The sequence below is a fragment of the Marmota monax genome, unplaced genomic scaffold (assembly GCF_021218885.2).
Source record: "Marmota monax isolate L192 unplaced genomic scaffold, Marmota_monax_Labrador192_F-V1.1 WCK01_AAM20220418_F8-fsc00120, whole genome shotgun sequence".
NCBI classification, from domain to species: Eukaryota; Metazoa; Chordata; class Mammalia; order Rodentia; family Sciuridae; genus Marmota; species Marmota monax.
The window spans coordinates 4,887,182-4,913,399 of record NW_026694424.1 but is presented as its reverse complement, the minus strand read 5'-3'; the positions used below and the strand labels follow the sequence as shown (position 1 = coordinate 4,913,399).

The window sequence follows — 26,218 nt, the reverse complement described above, 5'->3', positions numbered from 1 at the left end:
CTGAACGTATAAGTGATTTAGGACACTTAAGAATTTAAGACCTAGTTGTGTAAATCTGATATATTACCATATAATTCTGACAAAAGCAAAAGTGTAGACAAATTCATTTAGAAAACAAAACGTTTTGATTGTAAATCCCATTTTTCTCACTATTTTTCTAGCTACGTCTTGCAAGAATTAGTGGAGACAGAGCGTGACTATGTACGAGACCTTGGCTACGTGGTTGAAGTATGTACTTTCAAATATTTAGCAACCTGTATCAATCCCAAGAGCTGTTCAGAGAAGTATCACTTGAGACAGTTTAATAATTTTATCTTCTCAAAAGCTTTAAAAACATTTTTCACACAAACAGGAGCCAACAGATTTTACCAAGAGTTAAAATTTAGCCAGTTATCTTTACAAGCAAATCTATATTCAGTGTAATGATTGCCCAAGAAAATCAAATTTGGTCCCAGTACACATACAACTGAATCTATATTCAATTGAAAAGCCCTTTTTTTTTTTTTTGCTTAGTACATCTTAGTGTGTTTTTCTGGTGTTTTGGGTTTGGGGAGTGGGAGGTACTAGGGATTGAACTCTAGGACACTGGACTACTAAGCCACATTCCTAGCCCTATTTTTTATTGATTTAGAGACAGGGTCTCACTGAGTTGCTTAGTGCCTCACTTTTGCTGAGGCTGGCTTTGAACTTGCCTCAGTCTCCAGAGCTGCTGGGATTATGGGCATGTGCCACCACGCCCAGCTGGTATGATTTTTTCTTTTTTTAAGTAAGTTTTTAAATTACATCCAACCATTTTTGTAATTACGTATGAAAATCTTGAATTTATGGATATCATCACAGAAATGACTTTAGTAGTTGAAGAACTTCATATGGCCCAGATACGGATTCAGTTTTACCCAGAATCCATATATGTTCAGAGTTGCCAGTTTCATTGGCCAGAAGGTGCTGAAGACTTAACCATAGCACAACCAAGCTTTTTATACTAGTAAGTTAAGGGCATAATCATATTAATAAACTTAATTCATCAAAAAGCTGCTTTTCCAGTAAATAATAGTATCATTTATTCTTTCAGTATTGCAGTACAAGTTACAGTTTATAGTTAATACACTTTGCAGTTAATGGTGTAACAAAAGATTCAACATGCTTGAATTCTCTGCAGTCGTTTTTAACTGTGAGGCAAGTAACTTGAATACTGAAGAGGTTCTTGTACAGACTGAATCCCACTTGAGTTAAATGGAAGTTTTAAAGCAAGTTTAATAGCATGTTTTATCCACTGTGGTTAAAAAATCAATTTATGAAAAGAATATTGTTTAATTCTTCACAGAGTATATAATCATCCAAAAAATGAAAATCTTTGTTATCAAATATTTGTCTTTGAGATAAATAAGAAAATGTATTTCTAATCAAATATTTAATATCCAATCAGATTGTTTTATGAAATAATTTTATCTTTATTTAAACTATTTCAGTTCCTTAGAAGAATTTTGATCTATGAATGCTAAATAGTTCCAGAAGAGAATTTTACAGCAATGACTGTTAGAGTATATTTCAAATAACAGTTAAGGACACTTTTTATGTACAGTTTTTTGTTTGTTTTTAAATTAAGACAATGCATATTGTCTGACTTGTTCTTTGGAACTATTAATTGATAATCCATTACTTGGTTCAAACATTCCATAAATAATCTCATGCTGCCATCTTCCATTACAGGGCTATATGGCACTTATGAAAGAAGATGGTGTTCCTGATGACATGAAGGGAAAAGACAAGATTGTGTTTGGCAACATCCATCAGATTTATGACTGGCACAGAGAGTATGTAGAGCACATATCATGCTTGACAGTATGCAAAGCATCCACACTTGCTCACCTTGTCGGGTCAGCCCAGTGGTGAAGGAGATCACAGATACATCTCATTTTATTACCCAGGCAGCCTCACGGAGGAAGCTGGCACAAAGGACGTATTGATGCACCAAGGTGTTTTGTAGTCGCATTCATGTGTGGGCAGGAGTCTTATGTTTTTCATGCTGGTCCACACTCTAATTTTAGGTCAGGGAGTAGCCAGAAGCACCTCACAGAGGCCACCTGCAACGGGGCCATGGCCAAGTCACAACCTTAAACCATTTGATTCACATCCTGTTTCTGTTTCATCTACACCACCCCATGGGATTTATGAAGACATACTGGGTTGATACTTGAAAAGCATTTAGAACAGCATCTTCTTATAAGTAGAAGTACAGCTATCTTTTATCTACATACAAATTATTTTTAGAGGCTTTTGAATACATTCATTTATCCAACTCAGTTTAATGATTGCCCAAGAAAATCAAATTTGGTTCTAGTACACATCTGTCCTAACTAGAAGGAGAGCCACATGGCAGCTGGTGCTACCGTAGTGTCCCTTGGCCTGCTGGAGCTTTCCATCACACACCTGTCCCTTCAGGTCACTTTTCTTATAATTTTAAAAATCCTTAATCATCTGGGGATTGCTTAGTGCTAGCCGCTGATAATTCTGTGGGACATTCAAGCTGCACTCACCTGGTCAGGCCTCCTGCTGTCCCATCTTTACATGCCACAGCTGCATTCACAGACAGAGCCTTCCTTTCTCTCCAGAGCTGAGGCTGGGGTGTTGTTCTCATTAGGCCTGCACATCCCAACCAGGTGTGTTCTCTTGTACACAGAAAGCAGACACAGTTGTGCCCTTTAGACTAAAATATTGTACAGTTATAAAGAGGGATTGCAGTGGTGTACATCAAGAACGATTTTATGAATTCTCTTCTTGTCCCTCCTAATGGAATATAAAACCTTTGAATCCAGGTATGGGTGTTCCCTTTTTTTTAATATTACCAGTAATATTAAATATTAGCAATATTTAATATTAGTAATATTTAATACTAAAATTAGTAATAAAAATTAGTAATTAAAAAAATTAGTAATTAAAAAATGCCTAATTCATTGTTACTCATAAACAAATTGTTACTCATAAACAACTTTAAAAATAACACTCCAATATGTATGTAACTCTAATGTATAAACTATATAGACTTACCAAAAGCCCAGTGAAACCAATTTAAAAGGAATATTCAATCTTGTTATTTAGTCTTCTACTCCCAAGGCTAAGACTGTGATGGGGAATGGGGAGGCAACCCATTTGTTCCTGAAATGATCAAAGAACTTTCTTCCAGAGATACTGCCTGCCATAGCATTTACAGAGCTGGGAGGATATTAAAACTGCAAGTGCTACAGAACTCACATTGCCATGCTGGTTTGTAGCTAACAAATACCAAGTATAAATATAAACATGCAAGTGGTAGTTTAGGTGAATATACATATTAAAAGAAGAAATCCTACTAGTATTTTGTACTGATTATATCTAATTTAATCTTAATGAGAGCTAGTATTTATAACCTACTACTTGATTTTGATGGTGTTTGACAAAACTTCAGCAAGCTGACACAGGTAACATAGTCAGTATTTTATATCTGTTATCCGATCTGAGCCTCTAAAACTTAATATAGAGTTAACGTAAAATTCACAGGTGTGAAGACCAATTTTTCAGAAGTGAAATGAATTCATTGCTTTGAAACATTTATTTTTCACTCAGTATTTAGTCAAAAATCTTAAGTGTTTATGTCCTTGAAGAAAGTGAGACAAGAAATGTTCAGACAAGAAAAGGAAGTTTGCCAGTGGAGGAGCGCCTGATTCTGCCTTGTCTTTTACAGCTGCGTCTCTTCTTGCTTTATGTTCCTACAAATATTTTCTGTGTGGTTTATGTTAGTTTAAGTATAAATTTTGCTCTTATCAACTGCCTGTGTCTGAAAAGACTGTTTTGAAAATGTAAACCTTAATCCAAACTTAGAAAGCCAAGGAAACGGCTTTAATATATTCCCCTGTTTTCAGCTTTTTTTTAGGAGAGTTAGAGAAGTGCCTCGAAGATCCAGAAAAACTAGGATCACTCTTTGTGAAACACGTAAGTTCAAAGGCATTATTTACATTCAAGTCTGATGTTGTATTTAGCCAACAGATTAAAGAAGAAATCACTCATAGTTTATAAGAATGCATATGTTAAGAATAAAATTAAACTATACAGTGTCGATGAGTGAGCTATCTGCTTTTCTGGTCCTGCCCCAGCTGGCTGTTTGGCTGATAACAGTACTGGTTGGACATGGGACAGAGCCAGGCCTAAAGAAGGAAACTTTTGACATGTCTGCAGGTAGACAAGTATTTGGGGAAGATGCATAGAGGACTTAGCAGAGTAGCTAATATATCGAAAATAGGAGAATTAGCATTGAGGTTTTATTTGAGGAAAGATCACTATATTTTTTTAAAAAGTTAATGACAAGCATTTATGCATTTTTGCAAATATCTTTACTGTCAGGCTTAATAGAAGTAGATTTTCATGTCTGCTTCTGCATTCAACCTATTGCTGTATGTTTTATGGTTAAAGTATATGAAAAGAATCCGCACTCACACAGGTGTTAATCAGAAACAGGTGAGTATCTTAATAGCCTCTGCAGGTAATTTTCTTAGGTACTACACCAAAATATGACTAGTAATCATTTCTTAATGGTTAATTGCAGCATGTAATATAAAAACCTGCTGGTGAACTTTTCCCTGGAAGTTACATTAAATCTGTTGGACTTTCTTTCACTTCAGGGGTCTTGTCCTAGGCTAGGTCTTGTGACATCCTGCCTCGGGCATTAGGAGACTGACTTGGGCAAACCTTTCAGGTGTTAATCATTTTATCCCCAAAATCACATTTTTAACATTGCTACCTGTGTTTTAGAAGTCTTTTAAGTATTATCAAGTTTTTTGTGGCAGATGTGTTTCCAAAATTATAATTTTTTGCTTTAAGCTGGAATTTTCGTTATTCACACACACTGCCAGTTTTTCACCTTGAAATGACAGGCTTATTTTATCCATGTTCAATAAAATGTCTACTAGATATCGAAGCTTAAAGAATTGTAGCTTATGTCCAACACTCTTTCAAGTAAAATTGGTGGCCTATAAAAAAAAGCAGTTGGTTCAAAGTACACGTATAAAGGCATGAATTGGCGTGAACATACTTTTATACGTGAAAAATTGTGCTCTATACATGTAATAAGAATTGTAATGCATTCCACTGCTCTATACATGTAATAAGATGTGAAAAATTGTGCTCTATACGTGTAATAAGAATTGTAATGCATTCCACTGCTGTCGTGTATTTAAAAAACATAAAATAAATAAATGATTTTTTTTAAAAAAAAAAAAGGCAGTTGGTTCAGCCTGCAAGTCGACCCCCTCAGGTGATTTCCCTCAAAGCAGTTATATAAGCAGAAGCACTGTGCAGACTTCTGTCTTGTCACAAGAATGTTAAAAACTTGTATACTTCTGGTGGAGTTTTAATAAAATGAGTAACTTCTTATTCATCCAGGATATTCTGAAGATAAGCTATCTATTTTTTTTGCTGTAAATTTGTAGCAGTGAGGAACATTTGCCACGGTGCCACTGTTGGTTCTGTATATCAGTGCAGATGTCAACATGGTGACAAAGGCAAAGGACATCTTAATGCTGTTTTGAAAAGAATCTTGAAAGCCTCAGGGACCGCCAGGGCTGCACACCACACTCTGAGGGTCGCTGCAGTAAGGGAGGCTCACTGTCCACATTTTTTCCTGTCTTTTGGACTTGAGATTAAAGAGAATTTTCTAGCTGTGTGCAGCATTGCACATTGTAATCCCAGCCACTCCAGACTGAGGCAGGAGGATGGCAAGTTGGAGGACAGTCTGGGCAACTTTTCTCAAGACCTTGTCTCCATATGGAATTCTTAAAAATGGGTAGGGATGTAGTTCAGTGGTAGAGCACTTTAGAGTGTGTGAAGCCTTAGGTTCAACCCCCAGTATTACCCAAAATAAGGAGCTTTTTCTTGTCTGCTAGGAATAGCTAGGCTTAACAGGACTATTGGCAGGACTTGGAGGGATGGGAATAATTCTTAGTTTAATATTAAGAAGTGTGTTCTTTTGCTGGCAGTGGTGTTTACTGATACTGTAAAGGATGTGGTCTGTGTGGGGAAACAATCATGAAGGTCTGTTTTCAGAGCCACCAACAGAACACTAGCCCGTGTCATGAGTCTGGAATGTGCTCCTGAGCCGGACTGGGGATGTAGCTCAAGTGGTAGCGCGCTCACCTGGCATGCATGCGGCCCAGGTTCAATCCTCAGCACCACATACAACAAAGATGTTGTGTCCGTGGAATGTGCTCCTGAGAGCCTCGGCCATGCAGCTTTGTTTTAAGAAGTTTCCTTTATGAATGTGCTGAAATATGCATGTGTTCTTATATTCTGATTGAGTTTTCAGTTGTTATTGTTCTAACCCATCTGTTTGCCTTTTTCATTCCTAGGAGAGAAGGTTGCACATGTACATAGTTTATTGTCAAAATAAACCAAAGTCTGAGCACATTGTCTCAGAATACATTGATACCTTTTTTGAGGTAAGACCCAAGATAGGAACAGAAACTATTTCTGAATTTTTTGTTACATTTTGAGTTCTAAAAATTTAAGTATCATTGGTTTCACAGGAAACAAAGCAGTCTTCAGAAAACTGGCCTGAGCAATAAGAATTCTGAAGCTACATTTCTATCCTCTACGTCAGAGGAATGAGTATGAATTCAAGTCTATGGTCATGTCCCCTGCCATTCAGGGGATATCATCTTTAAAAATAAGTGTTTTTATTGGCATAAACTTAAAGCTCATTACAAATTCAGAATAATTCATGAGCAAAACTTTTGCCTAAAAATTTAAAAACAACAAATACATTTGTATGAACAAAAGAAAGCCATTGAAAACGGTCTTTTAACAAATGTAAAAAACTTCTTTGAAAAACTGCTCACAAAGGTCAAAGTGTAAAACTCAGAAATCCTTAGAAATGGCTATTTTTCTTACTGTTTTTATCAGCAGTATTGTTGTCAGCCCTTTTGACAATTACAAGGAATGAAAAATTGCTTTTTAATGAACAACACTTAAGACAGTTTATTCTCATTTAAATCTACAGGACTTAAAGCAGCGCCTTGGCCACAGACTGCAGCTCACAGATTTGTTAATCAAACCTGTGCAGAGAATTATGAAGTACCAGCTGTTGCTGAAGGTGAGGGGCTACAGGGAATAAGCCCTGGGCTGGGGAGTAAGATTGGTGAAAGAACAAGTCTCCATGGGGCGGGGAAGGCCAGGATTGGAAAGTGAGGAATGTGGTTTGTTTCTGCAAGAAATATGAAGCTGCCTCATTTCCTCTAATTTTAAATATTTCAAAGTTAATTTTTAAAACTTTAATAAGACACGTTACACTGCCATCTCAGTTTTTCATGTACCTCAATTTGTGAATCAAAATGTCAGTAAACACAAGTTTGTTTCCTTGGAAGGATAATGATTTTTCTTCAGCTCTGTTGACTTTGAATGTTTCTTAGTCTTCTTAGAGCCTTGGATGAAGTTACATTTTTATTCCCTATGTATCCCACTCTGTTTTATTTATTTTATTCCCTGGGTATCCCACTTAGTGATAACCCTGAATTGATTTAAATTACTAAACACAACTAAAGGCGGCACCACATGAAACTTAGGACCTGGACATCAAGAGGGACAAGCTCCCATCTTAGAGTAGAGCAGGAGCCATCAGATTTGGAGTGGCTTTGCCATCAGGATGCCTTTTAGTTGTGCTTCTGAGAATTGAATGAGAAAATAGAACTACAGCCCTGAGCCCAGTGCCTTGTATGACACACTGTGGTCCTCGCCTCTCTTACCATGTCCTTCTCTCCACTTTCCTTGCAGGACTTCCTTAAGTACTCCAAAAAAGCTAGTCTGGACACATCAGAATTAGAGGTACTTTGCGTCCTGGCTGTATCCATGCAGACCTCCCCTTAACTCTTCCCCGAGTATCCCCAGCATGGGAGTCTGGCCTGCCCTGGGGACTCATCAGAGGATGGGGAGGGAGAGGAACTGAACTTGGTGCAGTGGAGGGGCAGCCCTCAGATTTTTCCCAAGGAACTTGAACTTGTGTTCTGCTTTCTCTGCACCCACAGAAAGCCGTGGAAGTCATGTGCATAGTCCCAAAGCGGTGCAACGACATGATGAACGTGGGGAGGCTGCAAGGATTCGACGTAATGCAGCTGTTGTTCTTTGAAAGGGCTCCTCTGCCTTCTGTCCCTTTCTTTTGTTCTGCATTATTTCTTTCCACGTTTAGAGAGTGGATCCTTTTTGATTAGTCTTCTGTCTTCTCCTACTTTACTCAACCTGATTGATATTTTCTTTCTACCTCTTTTTAGGCCCTCTACCTCTACCATCATAAGAATTGAGTTTCCTTTCCCTGCATTTAATGCTGTGGTAGCTAGGGATGCAGTAGGACCCAGGTGGCCCCTACCCTTCAGCATCCCTGAGAGCTTGACTTTGGGTCACTGCTTTCCTCGTCAACCTAACAGACTTTCTTCCTATGGCTTACCAGACTCATATTACTCATTACATATCGTGAAGATAAGCTCAGAGCAGAATCCTTATTTTCTGGCTCTTGAGTAAGGAGATGGGATTTTTTTTACTTGCCTTGTCCCTGTTTTGCCAGAGAATTAGGTTTAAAGTTTGGGTACTGTGGTTCTCAGATTTAGCATGTACAAGCTTCCCTGGAGGGCTTCTGAAGACACAGACTCTGAGTATGTGTATGATTGTTCCTGCTGCTGGTTCAGGATTGCTCAGAGAGAGCAACGGTTCTAGGCTGGAAAAGACTTTCAGACTCCACTCCTACTCTTCAGTTTTAAGTGAGGCCAGTGGTTATGCAGAAGCTGGCATGACTTTTATTTATATAATCGTTCTGTTTGAGGCTAAGAGTTCATCACTATAAAAGAAAGAAAAAAAGAAAAGTATATTATTCTGTGAGAGGAAATCTAAAGAAAACAGAACATTAGATAACTTTGAATGAAATGTTTTCTTTTCCCCTTCCTTTGCCCCATTTTTATTCTTTCAGGGTAAAATCGTCGCCCAGGGTAAACTGCTCTTGCAGGACACATTTTTGGTCACAGACCAAGATGCAGGACTTCTGCCTCGCTGCAAAGAGAGGCGAGTTTTCCTCTTTGAACAGATCGTCATATTCAGTGAACCACTAGACAAAAAAAAGGGCTTCTCCATGCCAGGATTCCTGTTTAAGAACAGTATCAAGGTAATGTGTGTCTGTGGAAGTTTTTTCATGTGCCAACATAAAACATGTACCCATCTTACTTTCATTTTTATGACAACATATTCTGGCTTATTAAATATCTAGAGAATCTTCTAGGACCCCCTTTTCCACTCTCTGTATTCAGGAACTGCTCATGTATTGCACATACCTGTGTCTGACTATAACCATTCACTGGGTAGTATTTGTGTGCCACCTCTCTATGACCATGTAAAACCTTGATTTAAATTCAGAAGCACAGCTTTGGAGTATCACTCTTTGACCAGAGAAAATAGCTGCTCTGTGTCTTATTCTTTTCCTCCATTCAGCAAGGAAGTACCGAGCACTCAGCATTAGGCATGGAATTCCAGAGATGGACCAGTCAGCTACCCTCCAGGCTCTCATGTAGCATGCTCTCTAATGGAAGAGAAGGACAAATAAATGGACAAAGAAAATTATTGCAAATAGCCCGAAATCTGTAAATTGAGGGTGAGACAGAGAAGAGCAGAAGAGGGCTGAGTCCCAGCAAATAGGCCCTAGGAGATGCAAGTATCTCCCCCAGTTTCCTTCCCTTCTATTTAGCAATGCAGCCTGGGGTCAGAAGGGAGATAAGTTTCCCTTTGTTAGTATCTCCTACACTAAGTCACTTGGGTCCCTGCAGACCTCTCAGCACACCAGTAACATTATAGCCTCCATGTGCCTGAACCTGGAGCAGATCTGTCCAGGGTTCAGCCTTTGGGCTTTAGGGACTTCTACCCATAATACCTTGCAGAGGCTTCAGGGCCAAGAAGCTGAAGGAGGTGGTTGCCTTCACCAGGAGATGAATTACAGTCCTGTATCTGTATCTCATGCCACCTCTAAGACCCCAGCCCCAGCCTTTGGAGACCTCTACCTCTGAGGTTCTGGGAGCATGATCTCCCCTGTGCATGATGACCCACCACCCCCCATCAGAACTCCCATCTGTTCTTTTCACAAGTCACTAGACAGAAAATTGCTCCAGCACTTTAGAAATTCTCTCATTGTTATTTTATGTATTCTGCTTCTTCTATAATTATTTTCTGTATTTTAATCATGATAGCACATATACTTTCCTATGTTTTATTGATATTTAAATTTTTTTAAGTGGTATCTTCTTTTATTCCTGGGAAAGCAAGTAAGGAATAAACACTGGTCATTGCAGAGGGATTTTTTTTTTTTTTAGCAGTCCAAGGTCCACATTTCTAGTAAATTGTTTAAGCTATTAATCAAAACATTCATCTCCTGATGATCTCCATGTAACTGAGTGAGACATTGAAAAGCTTCATGATATAGGTTGAATATCCCTTATCTGAAATGCCTGGGACCAGAAGTGTTTCAGATTTTAGGGAGTTTTGTTTGTTTGTTTGTTTGTTTGGTTTTTAGGATATTTGCATATTCTGGTTTTGATATTACAATAAAATATCTTGGGGATGGGATCTGAGTCTAAATACAAAATTCACTTACTTTCACACACACTTTAAACACAGCCTGAAGGTAGTGCTATGCCATATATTGAGTGTGCCTGCATTTTGACGTAACACATCAAATGAGGTCAGGTGTGTAGTTTTCCATTTGTGATGTAATGTCAGTGCTCAAAAAGTTTCAAATTTCGTTTTAAGGGAACTCAACCTACAATAGTTTCTGAGGCAGTAAAAATGGCAGCTCAACCAAAAAATAGTTGTTTATGTTTTGAAAGGATGAAATTCATTTTGCACTTGGCCACTGGGGATAAATGTGCTTTGATTTTTGTATTGGGGTAAAGTTCATGTAATATAATTTATCTTCTTACCCATTCTTAAGCATATAGCACAGTGATATTAAAAGTGTATTTACATTGTTGTACCATCACCACTTTCAGTCTGCAGGACTCTTTTCTTCTTACAGAACTGAAACTTTGTAGCCATTAGACACTGAATCTCCACTGTCCCCTTACCCCAGCCCTGGGCAGCCCCATTCTACTCTCTGTCTCCATGGAGTCGACTATTCTGGGACCTCATATAAATGTCTTTTTGTGTCTGGCTTCTTGTACTTTAGTTTGTCAGCAGAAAGTTTCCAGAGTTAACCTGTGTTCATTGCATGGGAAGGCTATGCACGTGAGCCTTTGTTTCTGTCAAGGCTGAATAGTACTTCACTGCACACATACACCACATTTTATCTGTTCATTGGTGGATGGGTACTTGGATTGCTCTTACATCTTAGCTATTGTGAACAATGCTTTGATTTTTTTTAAAGGTGAGTTGCCTTTGCCTGGAGGAAAATGTGGAAAATGATCCATGTAAATTTGCTCTGACATCAAGGACAGGTGACGTGGTAGAGACCTTCATTTTGCATTCGTCAAATCCAAGTGTCCGGCAAACATGGATCCATGAAATCAACCAAATTTTAGAAAACCAGCGCAATTTTTTAAATGGTAATATGTGTTCTGTGACTGTGTGTGTGTGTGTATGTTTGCCGAGTTTTGTTCATGACTAAGAGACTCAGGGGTCACTCCAGGTGAACTGGGCTGACTGGGCTTCACGAAATAACCACACAAGAGACAGAAAATACCTTTTTCTTTGGGGTCGCTGTGACGGCTCCTCTGACCTTAAGGGTCCACAGGAAGAGAGAAAGAGAGAGCACGTGCTGACCCCTTTTATTGAGGAGAAGCCATTCAAATGAGGCAAGGGGTCAAGTTTCAGGGGGCTGAGTCTAGCTTCATGATGTCTGCTGTCAGCAGGTTGACTGACATCTAGGTAGGTCACACCCAAGGGCACAATAAAATGAGGGGACACACAAAAGGTATTTCCATGGAACATTCTATCCCAAACAGGGCAAGGGGTTATATTACAAAGGAACAGGTAAGCATAGCTCCACCCATGGGCTGTAGCAAGACACGCCCATGCACGAGACACAACACCGTCCCTCGAACCTAAGAAGAGTGGGGAAGTCCTGCTGCATTTCTGCTACTTGGACACCTCAAAACACCCAGCCAGAGAGTGTGACTCAGTCACATGAAAGGTTGGTCTTCCACATATGTTCTTTCCCTAGTGTACATGTTTATGTTTCTCATCTGTCTCCCATTCATGTTAAAAATAATGACTGAACTTAACATACATTTTTCTGTGGCAAATACTATTATTGTGTCCAATTTACATATGAGGAAATTGAGACACAAAGTGGATTAATAGTCTGCCCAGAGTCCCTACGGTTGTTGGTGGCAGTCAGGATTGGAGCAGCCATCAAGCACCCTCACAGCTGTGCTGTTCCATTCTGTTTAGTACAGAATATGTACTGCCCTGTCCCTGGAAGCAGGATGCACAAAGATGTAAAATGGAGCTTGCCAAGGTTGTTGGAGATGTTGGCAAGTGTATTGCACACCCAAACCTCCCTTCCTCATTCAAAACAAGGCACAGTTTTACCCTTCCCAGTTTCCATGACTCAAGTGATCATAGAGGAGCTGCAAAACAAAAATGGACAGGACGCGCTAGTTACCCCTTCATACATGGTCATCTCCTTGTGACTCTTGGCTTGAATTTGGTGATCAGTGGAAAGCTTGGAGAATTTAGTCAGCATCTGTATGCTTGTTAATTCTCTTTTCTGTGTCCTTTTCTTAGCTTCCATGCTCCATACTTGTGCCCCAATCCAGGAGGGTATGGTAATGTCTCTGTCCTAAGAAAACCACTTCTACACCTTGCATGACATTTTAAAGCCAGGAACAGAAGCACTCAGGGAATCTAAAGTCATGTGGCCCTTTTAGCCCAGTGGGACTGCTGCCTGGGTATCCACTCCAGTCTTCTTCTGTCCAGTTCTGGCTAATAATTGTTTTCATTTGCCATAGAATTGGATCCTCTGGCTGTGAGTGAATACAGGTCTTCTAAACATTGTTCCTAAGTGTTGCATTAAACACCAGTTCATCACAGAGGATTGGGAAATTGCCGGGTTTCTGTAATTATCTTTAAAATAGAATAAACTGCCCCATACTGCAAGCATGATTAGGCTATGATGTTGAAGGTTACTGATGCCGTGCAATGTAGGTGATGATGATGATAATAATAAAGATCCTGAATGGGGCAGGGGCTGTGGAAACGTTAGCCTCCTCCTCGCTCTTTGCCTACTCCTCTGAGAGGCTGGGGCCTGCACAGTTGTGAAGGGCCTCTGGTGCCAGGATGCCTCTTAACATTTGCCATTGAGTCCCAGGCGGGGACACTGCATCTAACTGTAATAATCCACAAAGGTTTGAACACCTTAAGAATTTGGGTTAGGGTTTTCATGTATATCTTATTTGGCATGATTCCTGTGTTCTCCTACAGATGACTCTGTGATACAACAAAATCACTGAAGCTGAGAGAGAGCTTCCTGACCATCAAGGGCCTAGTGGAGCTCTTTACTCCCCTTGTCTAGTTTGTCCAACCTGCAAAACAGAGGTGGTTCATACAGTCACCACCACGTGGGGTAATTGAGAGGTTATTTCACCCTCTGCCAGTTTCTTCTTTTGTCTACCTACTCTCTGGCTTAAAGAGGACCTTTATAAAAAGTTGCACTAACCTTTCCCACTGCGGAGTTCTAGTCGGCTCTATCTCAACAACATGCTGGGCTTCCCATTGCCAGTAGTCACTGCCCAGAGGCTCTACTTGCCTCCTCTGGAAAACTGAAGTCTCACAATCTGGTTCTCTCTCCTACTGCCTTCTCTTGCCACCCACCATGGTTCCCTCCATAGAGTCATTTTAACTCTTCAAGGAACAGAGTGCACCACCTTCACTGCTGGTGGTGTGGGCCTGCAGTTGCAGGAAGTGTGGATGTTTGCAGGCCATGGTGACTAGGTGACTACAGGCTGCCCAGCACTTCCTTCTGGTTGGATGACGTTCTTTTTCCTCTGCCCTGTGGTTTGCTTTTTCTTGTGCCCTGACTGAGTCTCTTCTGCTGTGTCTTGCTTGGTTACAGCCTTGACATCACCCATCGAGTACCAGAGGAACCACAGCGGGGGCGGCGGCAGTGGCAGCGGGGGCAGCAGCAGCGGGGGAGGGGGCAGCAGCGGCGGGGCCTCCGGTGGTGGTGGCAGCAGCCATGGCAGTGGTCCCAGCAGCTGCAGCAGTGGCCCCAGCTCAAGCAGAAGCAGGCCCTCCCGGATCCCACAGCCTGTCAGACACCACCCCCCTGTGCTGGTCTCCTCTGCAGCCTCGAGCCAGGCAGAGGCAGACAAGATGTCAGGTATGTCTGCTCCCAGCCCCTCACTGCCTCCTCCCAGCAGCAGCCTGGCCTTTGAGGCCAGCCTCGGCCAACACAGCAGGCTCCCCTTGAGCGGAGACTCAGAAGGTCCTGAGCGAGAAACAGAACCCATCCCCAAGATGAAGGTGATGGACAGCCCCAGGAAAACCTCCGGGAACACTTCTGGTGCAAATCAAGATGGAAATGCCAAGGATGCTCGGGGGAACCTGGGCCCTCTGCCCCTGGGCAAGCCCAGACCTGGGGCCATCTCGCCTCTGAACTCTCCTCTCTCTACCACAGTCCCTTCTTCTTTTGGAAAGGAGCCCTTTCCCCCCAGCAGCCCCCTACAGAAGGGGGGCTCCTTCTGGAGCTCCATCCCCTCCTCCCCGGCAAGCCGGCCGGGCTCCTTCACTTTCCCGGGGGACAGCGACTCCCTCCAGCGGCAGACACATCGCCACACAGCCCCCAGCAAGGACACGGACCGCATGAGCACGTGCTCCTCAGCCAGCGAGCAGTCCGTGCAGTCCACCCAGAGCAACGGGGTAAGAACACCAGGGAGCCTGCGCCCGCCTGCCCCGCCGCCTCTGTCCCGCCAGCTCTTCTAAACCTGTGTCGCCGTGGCTCTCCACTCTGCTCCGTACTAACTCCAGCTCTCCAGTGCTGTGTGGCAGTGATCACCTTCTCCAGTACTCCTGTGCACTGCCCAAGTAGACACCTCTGTGGCTTCTCTGTGTGTGCAGTGTGTGTCCGTGCCCCAGGGGCCTGGACGGAGGCACACAGGCACCAAGTGAACGCAGACACTTCTAACCCTTCCTGGGACCGTGGACAGCACCCGCTTTCATCTCTACTAACTTGCTCCTTGCTTTGTTCGTGTCTCCTTCGTAAGAGAAAGCATATTATTAACCTTCTGAATGCAGCACCTATCAGTCTCTTTAGTTTTCCAGCCAGCAGAGTATCTTGGAACTTCCTTTTTAGCCCCTGCCTTCTGTGCACACTTTTTTAAGGAGTCCTTTTTCCTGCTTTCTACCTCCTACTTAAATGAAATCTGTACACTTTAAGCTTTTGCTCATCGCTTGATTTTGCTCTTTTATGCCTTAAATTATCTTTGCAGCATTTTTGGCTCATCCAATGAAAAAAAAAATTCCCTCAAGAAAAATTCCAACAGCAACTGAAAGCAGATTAAGATGGCAAAATGGGGGGAAGGAATCTGCCCAGTGGGAATACTTCTCCAGCCCAAGTATCACTCTGGAGAAGAGACACTGGCCCCTGGGCCCCTGGAGACCTGCTCCTGCACAGGCTGCCAGAGTGCCTGGTGTCTGTCCAGCAGAGGGCGCAGCGGGCAGGCAGGAGGTTCTGCGGAGGGGTGTTGTGGCTCATTTTGCTGTCACTCACGTTGTGTTCTCAAGCATAGGGTGGCTGTGCTGGGTTTTCCCCCCATTCTGTGGCTTCCTCACTGTCCTCCAGTGTTTCCCACACAGCAGACGGCCTGGCCCATAACACTTTCCTGAAGGCATGCGTGAGTGAATAGAACTGTTCTAATGAGTGTATGTTTGATTGCTTTATAAATTTTTAAATACATTTCCCTAAAAGGGTCTGTGTCTCTCTTTGTGTATGTATGTGTATATGTATATATATATATATAAAATCTAGCTTCCGCATGTCTCGCCCTTTCCTCTGGACTTCTATTAATCTCATAGTTGGGTTGATTTGATCTTATTCTTTTGTACTACTTTTTGTTACTTATTTGCTAAACTGTATTTACTTGAGGAATAATTTAAGATATGGGTCTTGATACACTTATTTACACTCAAATTTTACTCTCAAAAATGGTTGGGCAGGGGTCATCTAGTGGACGCCCCAGCAGCCTCACTGTCCCCCAGAGCTAGGAAGCCTCCCAGCTAGATTGAAAATGCCAGGTGGCAGTGAGCATCTGAACAGACTTCAGTCAGAAAGAAGGTGCAGACAGCCTACTAGCAGCTCAGTGTCTACTCGATGTGCTGGCATGGCTTACAGCTGTGACCCTTACAGAATCAGCGACTTGACATCTTTTGAATTCATCCTAACCCAAACACTTGGCAGTAAGCACAAGAGGAAACTTCAGAGTCTCTGTCAGACTACTGTCCCAGTGCAGGAGCCAGTGCTGGCCATCTCTGGACACTCCTGAGTAGATCTGGATAAAGAGGTCTCAATCAGCTCCGCCCCAAGACATTCACCTAAGACAAGGCACAGTCAATGGGTAGCACCTGGTGCAGAGTTTGGGGTTTGCTTTCTGCCTCATACTTTTTTTTTTTTTTTTTTTGGTGGTGGTGGTGGTAGGTAACCAGGAAAGAGAAATTGCAAAGAGTGTTTTAGATAGTCAAAATGCCTTACAGAAATGGCCGGGAAGCCTAGGAAAAACTCGAGAGGCCCAAAGCAGGGATTTGAAAATGTCCTCTTCAGAATTTTAGTTAAAAGGAGCTACTGCCTAGCTTCTACCAATTTGAGCTCCTAGACCCCCTGGCTGATCAGCAGAGGCCTCCTTCCCCCTTGAGCACTTCTGTGGAGCTGTCAGTGGTTACAGCCAAACAGCCATGCCTAGTCCAGGGCCCAAATCCTTCTTCCCCCTCTAGATGGGCACCTTCTGCAAAGTTTTGTTGAGGCCAGACCAGGTGGGGTGAATGTGAATCAACCCAAAACATGACCATATTGGCCTTTCCTGTGGCTCTGTGGTCTGGCTTTTCTGCCTTGGCCACCTGGGTAGCATTAAAGATACACACACTTGGAAGTCACTCCTAGCCCTCCCTTTCTCTCACTGGCTGGTAACCTGTGCAGACTCACCCCCACACACACTTTAAGGGGCTGATGTCATGCCCACTGGCAAGGTGATTGTGAGAATTAAGGGAGATAGATTTGAAATGCCTAACACATAGGTTGTGTTCAAAAAATAATAATAGCTATGATTATGATAGCAAAATACTCAAATTATAGCCTGGTATGATGTATTACCCAAAGCAGCTATGGTCACAGAAGTTTTGTGTTTACATTTTCTAGCACATTTGGCCCTGTAATCAAAGAACTATTGGGTGTTGCCATTTCAGTCAAAATATTGAAGTACATGCTTTAAGTATGGACTTGTATAAAGGAATAGGCAGAGGCCAAAGCCTGACATGCTTGGCACCCACTGAGCTGAAGGGTCACCGGCAAGTTGTGCATATTTATGAGGGACAGGAACAAGCAGACTCCTCCTTGGCAGAGATGGGCAGCAGCTCCATCTCATTCTATTTAAATATCCTCTGTAGCACTCGGTGCATAATAATGGTCCTTGGAATTCCCAGTGACTGGCTTGTTGGCTTTCCCAGGCTGAGCCTCATATGTGTTTCATAAGTGTCCCCTCCACCATCTCAGGACAGCAGTCAGGGATCTATCTATTCAACGTGTCCTGACACAGGCTTCATGGACAGGGCTGAGAGAGCAGGTGTGTCAGGGTTGTCTCCCGCCCAGGGATGGAACTCTCAAGTGAATGTAATCCAGAAAGTCCAGCAGAGGCTGGTACCTTTGGAGCCCTGGACATCATGGGAGCATTTGAGAACAAGCTCATGGAGATAGGATTCTAGATGCCATTTCCCACATCCTAACTTGATAGAGGGGACGTGGGCAAGAGCAGCTCATGAGTTGGCAGTGGTCTCAACTCTGTTTCTCCTACCCTGGAACAATAGGTCACTTTTTAAATAAAAGCTGGGAAAAGATAACTGCTGTTTGTTTCTATTCAGCAGCTTGCACCCCTTGGCTTCTGGGCCTGGGTAGGTAGCCTGAAGAAATGATCTTTGTTTTACAGTCTTGGCTTATTAACGAGTCACCCAACAGTTACGAAGTGCCTACTATATGTCAGTCACTGGGTACTGACTGAGGCTGCAGGATGAGGGCAGGGTAGGCATCCCTGAAGGTCTCTTCCCAAAGTTTGAGTTGCAACGCCAGAGGCAAGTAATCCCGTGATGCTTTAGCACGGGTTCTCATGGCAACAGTGCCCTGGGGGTAATGGAATCAGGAAGCAATAAGGGGACCATCCACCAAGGGACATACAAAGAAAACAGAGCAACTGTCCCTAAAAGCGGAATAGCAGTTGGTTTCCCTTTCAGGTGTTCCACATTCTTCTTTCTGAAAGGAAAGAACAGAAATGGTTAGGCAGGACAGCAGCCTATGATCCTGAAATACATGTTCCCAATGAACATTTTATCTGGAAGATTTAGGGATGTCTTCCTTATCTAATCTATTGGGCAGTGAGCTGAAGTGCCACTCTTTGCTGCTTTTAAATTGAATACTGAACAGTTACGTCACTGCATTTGGTGAAGAATAACCCAACATGGCTTCAGCTTAAGGACTCAGCCTCTTCTGGAAGGGCAAAAAGAAGATGGACCATAATATCATGAAGCTTCCAAGAAGTGTTGTCATGGCAGTAGTGTTTTAAAGATTGTTTCTAAATTGCTGTCCAGAGAAACCCTGATTTTCACTTATTGAAAAGATGTGCTAGGTTAGCTACAGAGAGTATAAAGGAAAAGTTGGGAGTGTCTCCGTGTCTGTCTGGTGAGCCCTGCTCTGGGGCCTGGTGTTGTGGTGCACTGACCAGTGACATCATGCTGCCAGCTCTCAGCTCAGTTCCTATCTACCTTTTTTTCTTCATCTGTCCCTCTACAGAGTGAAAGTAGCAGCAGTAGCAACATCTCCACCATGTTGGTGACACACGATTACACGGCAGTGAAGGAGGATGAGATAAACGTCTATCAAGGAGAGGTCGTTCAAATTCTGGCCAGCAACCAGCAGAACATGTTTCTGGTGTTCCGTGCCGCCACTGACCAGTGCCCCGCAGCTGAGGGCTGGATTCCGGGCTTCGTCCTGGGCCACACCAGTGCAGTCATCATGGAGAACCCCGACGGGACTCTCAAGTGAGTGTAGTTGGGGAGGCCAGCCCCACGTGGCAGCCAAGGGGAAGAGGAGCCCATGCACATGGAACATTAAGACTCTGGAAGGATGAGACTTGGAAGGGAAAGCTGTACCAATATCTGTGCATGCAGGCTCACCTTTCAGAAAACATGTGACCAGAAGCAAAGACAGACAGTCCTTCTGTCCCTTAGATGTAGCCTAACAGTTTCCTTTAATAATCTGTATTTAGAAATATGTGGCTTTTTCAGATCACAAATAAGTCCCTGGAGATTTTGGGTGCAGGAGAGGGCTTTCTAAGGACCCCTGACAGTCAGGAAGTTTGCTGGGCACATCATGAAGATACTTGTTTGCTAGGCTACAGGGAAAGTCCTGTGTGATTCTTTTACCATCCCGCTTTACACACTGGAAGATAATTCATTTAAAGAAACTTAAAACTGATTTTTGTGCATTAAATGGTTTGTTGATGTTTTGTTTGTTTGTTTGTACCAGGGATTGAATCCAGGGGCACTTAATCATTAAGCCATATCCCTAGCCTTTTTTATGTTTTATTTTGAGACAGGGTCTCGCCACCCAGACACTGCAAAAACCATCCCTCCCTCCCCATGACAGTCCCTTGTCCTGTTTCTCCTTGATGCCCAGAAAGTTGACTCTAGTACATTGTTAAAGAATCCTGTCTTGGAGTTTTTCATATGTCAATTACAGTGAGTGGACTTGAAAGATAAAAGTCACATTTTGTGTTCTGTTTCCTCAAAATATAGTCTTGGACCCTGTATTAGGGTTCTTTAGAGAAACAGAACCAATAGGAGGGAGAGGGGAGTGAGAGAAAAAGAGAGAGAGATTGAGATTATAAGGAGTTGGCTCATGCAGTTCTGGAGACTAGCAAATCTAAATTCCAACAGTGTAGATGAAGTCTGAGGCAGTCTGCTAGAGAATTCCCTCTTGCCAGGAAAAGCCAGACTTTCATTCTGGTCATGCCTTTGAATGACTGGAAGAGGGAGTCGTATCAGGATTAAGGGAGAGTGATCACTTTACTGATTAAAATTATCATCTCAGTGAGAAATACCCGGAATGTTTGACCAAACATCTGAGCACCCTGTGGCCAGGTCAGGTTGACACAGAATTAACCATCACAGGCACTTTTGTATTTTAATCCTTAAAACTTAAGAAATTATTGGTTTTACCTCTCATTTCTTGGGTATCAGTGGAGATCTCTGTTACTGAAGGGTCTTCAGTCACTCCAACCAACTTGAAGTGAACATCCTGACTCTCCCTGATGCTCTCAGGTATGATTTGCTGAACATTGGGAAGGCGCAATACTGTTCTTTCTCTCCCTAGGAAGTCAACATCTTGGCACACAGCACTCCGTTTAAGGAAAAAATCTGAGAAAAAAGATAAAGACGGCAAAAGGGAGGGCAAGTTAGAGAACGGTTATCGGAAATCCCGGGAAGGGCTCAGCAACAAGGTATCTGTGAAGGTAAGCGAGAATCCCCTGTGTCGTCCCTCCTTGAGCAGGGAGGGAGAGACACTGCAGACCCACAGCCTGTACTTGCTTGGGAATGCTCTCCCTCACATCACACCATGCCTCCCTCTTGCCCTGCGAGCAGTATATTGGCGGGGGGAGGCATGGTGTGATGTGAGGGAGAGCAGTATGCACAGGGATGCCTACATACCAGCATACCAGGAACCAGGTCTGCACCTATACATCTCCCCAGGTGCACAAAGGGCTTCAAAGGATATAGTTAAGTCCTCAGGTGAAGCACAGAGACTAAGTGCAAAGAAACTGTGGCTTAGTCTTCCCTGTTCTCAGAGGGGAAGTGAGAAGGTGCAGGTTCTGTGGCTTTAACAAGTTCCCTCAGAGGTGGCCTCAGTCAGTCTGAAGCCTCTGTAATCAGGTTGCCTGAATCCGATGGGAGTTCTGCCTGGAAAAAAAGAAAGAATCTCCTGAAAGCAACCCAAGCAACCCTGGGGAAGAACTCTGGCCCTTCTGCATTAGGAAAGGCTCAAGGGCCAGCTGGATCCGCCCATTAGGGTGAGAGATATGGACATCTCTGAGTTTAAGGACTATGTTTGTGGGTAGGAAGAAAAAACTCACCCAAATTGGTCTGATAAGAAGTTTGGGGTGCTTTTAGCAGCAGTGAACAGTGATAAGAAGTTTTGGGTGCTTTTAGCAGCAGTGAACAGTGGTCTATGTGGATTGACACCCAAGCAGCCAATTCATGTTTCTGTTCATCTTCCAAAAGGAAATGTAGCCCTGGAATCAAAGTAATCTTCCTGAAAATGACTCAAGTTTTTGGTTAATACCTTTTATGCCTTTTCCATTTCAGCTTCTCAATCCCAACTACATTTATGATGGTGAGTTCTGCCATTTTTCCTCTAGTCTTAGAGTTCATAGGTCTGTGGGGCATTTCAGAACACTCAGGTACAGACTCTGGAGAGGGTTTCCTGGGTGCTCTAGGCTTGGGCAGCATCTTAGGATTTACTAGTTCGTTATGGATGCTTGGAGGGTATAGGGGAGGAGCCAACGATAACTGGCTTTGACCAGCTTGTTTCTCCTCCAGTTCCCCCAGAATTCGTCATCCCATTGAGTGAGGTCACGTGTGAGACAGGGGAGACCGTTGTTCTTAGATGTCGTGTCTGTGGCCGCCCCAAGGCCTCAATCACCTGGAAGGGCCCTGAACACAACACCTTGAACAACGACGGCCACTTCAGCATCTCCTATAGGTAACGGCCCACTCTGGGGGGGGGGGTCACTGGCTGGGAGCACAACTTGCTACATGGTGAGTGGAAATGCCTCTTCCCTGTGAAGGACATCATTTCCATGGACGCTGTAACATTCAGCCTGTTTATGAAGGCACAGTTCATTTTTTTCTCTTCATCTTCCAAAAGGAAATGTAGCCCTGGAATCAAAGTAATCTTCCTGAAAATGGCTCATGTTTTTGGTTAATATGTATTCCACATGTGCAATACAATCTGCTTAAAATTCCTCATAAGTGCTAGATCTCATAACTGTCTGTGGCCTGGAGGAATTTAGAACTGGTGCCCAGAGTGCTAAACTTTCTGATGCTCAGTGTGTCCTTTTGTGTGCCAGTGACTTGGGGGAGGCCGCTCTGAAGATCATTGGTGTGACCACGGAAGATGACGGCATCTACACGTGTATTGCTGTAAACGACATGGGTTCAGCCTCATCTTCAGCCAGTCTGAGGGTTCTAGGTAAGTACCTGAGCTGTGGGACACAGCTGCCAGGAGTCTAAAGCCAAGTGTGCCCCACACTTGTCAAAGCCTGAAATTCAGACTAAGTCACTTTCAGAGCCTTCCAAAAGAGAGGGGCAAATAGCAGATAATTGTTGGGGATGTGCCAGGGGAGCATCCTCTTGGCACCTCACAGGAGTGCAGGGGAAACCCTGCACAGGTGAAAGGGCAAAGGAGGAGCAAAGGGGAGGGAAAACCCCAGGTAACAAGGATCCAAAATGCCAGGTCGCTGCAGAAGTCCTGGGAACATGGTGAAAGCTGTGTTCTTTGTGCCACTGGCAGCTGGTCTCTTGATTGCAACTCACAGATTTAAGATTCTTTTTACAGAAAAAGTACAGAACATCTTACTTTCCTTTGAGTATATATGATGTTAGGTTCATTACTAACAAGTGATATTCAGTTGGCACTTGTGTAATAAAATCATGTCTATGTTTTCAGTATATTTATATTTACGAACTTTATAAAAACTGTGAACATTCAGTAAAGATACTGAAGCCATGATTCCTCATGTTGTGAAAGGAAGACAGAGCTTTGAGGCTTTGTGGCCCTGTGATCAAGAGCGGACTATCTAAAGCATTACTGCCCTTGAGAGCAAAACAGAAGATTAAAAGATTTATATGTTAAATATTTTTATGTAAAATATTTTTATATGATTTTTAAAATATCTTTATAAAAATATTTATATTTTATATATTAAAGTTTTATATTTTTCCTAGAAAAACAAAAGTAAAATTAATTTTACTAAAGTATGTAAGTTTATTCAGAATATCTAGGTTTTTTATTATTTATTAAATTTTTTATTTATATATGACAGAGGAATGCATTACAATTCTTATTACACATATAGAGCACAATTTTTCATATCTCTGGTTGTATACAAAGTATATTCACACCAACTCATGTCTTCATACATGTATTTTGGATAATGATGTCCATCATATTCCACTATCATTTCTAACCCAATGCCCCCTCCCTTCCTCTCCTACCCCTCTGCCCTATCTAGAGTTTGTCCATTCCTCCCACGCTCCCCCTCCCACTATGAATCAGCCTCCTTTTATATCAGAGAAAACATTCAGCATTTGTTTTTTGGGGATTGGCTAACTTCACTTAGTACTATCTTCTCCAGTGCCATTCATTTACCTGCAAATGCCATGATTTTATTCTCTTTTTTTGCTGAGTAATATTTCATTGTGTATATATGCCACTTTTTTTAAATCTATTCATCTGCTGAAGGGCATCTAGGTTGGTTCCACAGTTTAGCTATTGTGAATTGTGCTGCTACAAACATTGATATGGGTGTGTCCCTGTAGTATGCTGTTTTTAAGTCCTTTGGGTATAGACCGAGGAGAAGGATAGCTGGGTCAAATGGTGGTTTCATTCCCAGCTTTCCAAGGAATCTCCAAACTGCTTTCCATATTAGCTGCACCAATTTGCAGTCCCATCAGCAATGTATGAGTGTATCTTTTTCCCCACATCCTCACCAACACTTATTGTTGTCTGTCTTCATAATAGTTGCCATTCTGACTGAAGTGAGATGAAATCTGACTGGAGTGAGATGATGAACATTTTTTCATATATTTGTTGATTGATTTATATTCTCTTCTGAGAAGTGTCTGTTCAGGTCTTTGGCCTATTTGTTGATTGGGTTTTTGTTGTTGTTGTTGTATTTTGTTTTTTTGGTGTTTAGCCTTTTGAGTTCTTTATATATCCTAGAGATTAGTGTTCTGTCTGATGTGTGAGGGATAAAGATTTGCTCCCAAGATATAGGCTCTCTATTCACCTCGCAGATTGTTTCTTTTGCTGAGAATAAACTTTTTAGTTTGAGAACATCCCATTTATTGATTCTTGATCTTAATTCTTGGGCCAAAGAAAGTTGGGACCTAATTTTAATAAGAAATCAATGTTTTATAAAGTATTCCTGCCTGAGATATTTTGCCTTCTTTCTTCATGCTAAGTCTCATTAATCCAGTACTTAGATCACTCACAATTTGTCTTCACTCAGATGAGCCACATCTCAAATGCTCAGAGGCTACATGTGGCTGCCATGTCAGAGATGTGGGTCTGAGACTCCTTACCAAGGAGCTCCGCTGAAAACTCACTCAGAGAAGATGCTACTCTTTTTGCAGGTCCAGGGAGTGATGGGATCATGGTGACCTGGAAAGACAACTTTGACTCCTTCTACAGCGAAGTGGCTGAGCTTGGCAGGTACAATGTAAACCCCAAAGCCTCTTCCAAGAGAGTAGATTTATATAGTTAAACGAGGTGTATTTCCATCTGTGGAAGTTAGTGTCTTGCATTTGAGGGGTAACCTCTTGTTACATTTGATTAGTTAGTCACTGGGGAGGGAAAGAAGCTGTTGTCAGCTAGGGTTCCCACAGAAATGAAGGCCTAATGTCATAAGCCGTCACTGATGGGATGAACTTGGTTCCTGCCCATGCATCTAGAACAGTGCTACTAGGCACCACCCTTGGGGGAGTTCAGAGCAGAACCACTCACAGGCTTCTTGTAGGACTTGATTCTCTCATAGAATTCTAGTTGAGAAGGGCTGAATGTGTCCTTTGGGTTTCAACTGTGTCTGGAGATTTAAAGGAATTATAATATAATTAGACAAGAGTATCAGGATCCTTTTGACCAAACCAAGAGAGAAGTTTCAGCGTAGAAACCACAAGTCAGAGGCAGTCAGGCTATGGTGACTCAGCAATGCCATAGCCAGCCAGGTTCCTTCTAGCTCTGGCTCTGCCAGTGGTAGTACACACCACTCACCCCATCTGAGCATGTGTCCCATGGATAAGAGAGGAAGGTCAGGAAGCATGACTACAGTGTTAGTCAGCTTTTCATCACTGTGACCAAAAAACCTGGCAAGGACAACTTAGAGGAGTAAAAGTTTATTTTGACTCGTGGTTTCAGAGGCTTACTCCATGGTGGTCCAAGTCCATTGCTCTGGGCGCAAGGTGAGGCAGAACATAGTGGCAGAAGGGCATGGCAGAGTGCTGCTCTGTTCATGGTAGCCAGGAAGCAGAGGAAGAATCCACAGGGAAGAGCAACCTTTCCAGGGCTCTCCCCCAGTGACCCACCTCCTCCAACCATGTCCCATCTGTCTACAGTTAGCACCCACTTTCTCCATTCAAACTAGGTTAGGCTGATCAGGTTATAGCTCTCTTAATCCAGTCATTTCACCCCTGATTATTGCTACATTGTCTCCTGAAGTTTGGGGGAACATCTCATATTCAAACCACAATCATGAAGTTGTCCTACATTCCTGTGTCCTGGTTGTTTGTCTGCCAGTTATGCATTGCTGTGTAATAAGTCACACCCCCACTTGCTGTCCTAACGGTAATGGTGAGTTACTCCTCATACCACTCTGGATTGACTGGGAAGGCATTTTGTTGGCTTCTCCTGGGCTCAGCCAGCTGGCAGGCCCATGCCTCACTCACAGATTGGAGGCCCCATCTGAGCTGCTGGCCTCTTCCCACACAGACATTCACCCTGGCTTCTCATTTGATGGCAGAAGCATTCTGAAGGGCAGAAGCTGCAAGGTCTATTAAGGCTCTATGTCAGAAACCAACAGCTGAACTTCCTGCATATTGTGCAGGCAGAACAAGTCACCAGACAACCACCCAGTGACTGGGAGGGGAGAAGACACTCCACCTCCCATGGGGAGAAGTAGCAAACAGGGAGTAGTAC

At 42.8% G+C, this 26,218-nt stretch overlaps 1 protein-coding gene across 2 annotated transcripts in view; it reads left to right on the top strand.

Annotated features, from left to right (window-relative positions):
• The window catches only part of Trio (trio Rho guanine nucleotide exchange factor), a 339,986-nt gene that overhangs the window by 308,253 nt on the left and 5,515 nt on the right, over window positions 1–26,218 (top strand). The window contains exons 39-54 of one of the 2 annotated variants that reach the window (XM_058570740.1): window positions 162–228; window positions 1,711–1,814; window positions 3,900–3,969; window positions 6,378–6,467; window positions 7,028–7,120; window positions 7,798–7,848; window positions 8,049–8,126; window positions 8,981–9,172; window positions 11,417–11,594; window positions 14,105–14,910; window positions 19,040–19,287; window positions 20,621–20,759; window positions 21,610–21,637; window positions 21,844–22,006; window positions 22,374–22,495; window positions 24,661–24,739. In XM_058570740.1, the coding sequence (XP_058426723.1) occupies window positions 162–228; window positions 1,711–1,814; window positions 3,900–3,969; window positions 6,378–6,467; window positions 7,028–7,120; window positions 7,798–7,848; window positions 8,049–8,126; window positions 8,981–9,172; window positions 11,417–11,594; window positions 14,105–14,910; window positions 19,040–19,287; window positions 20,621–20,759; window positions 21,610–21,637; window positions 21,844–22,006; window positions 22,374–22,495; window positions 24,661–24,739 (2,508 nt within the window). Of the gene's footprint in view, window positions 1–161; window positions 229–1,710; window positions 1,815–3,899; window positions 3,970–6,377; window positions 6,468–7,027; window positions 7,121–7,797; window positions 7,849–8,048; window positions 8,127–8,980; window positions 9,173–11,416; window positions 11,595–14,104; window positions 14,911–19,039; window positions 19,288–20,620; window positions 20,760–21,609; window positions 21,638–21,843; window positions 22,007–22,373; window positions 22,496–24,660; window positions 24,740–26,218 lie in introns of those variants that run through there. The other variant, XM_058570741.1, reaches the window with a different exon arrangement.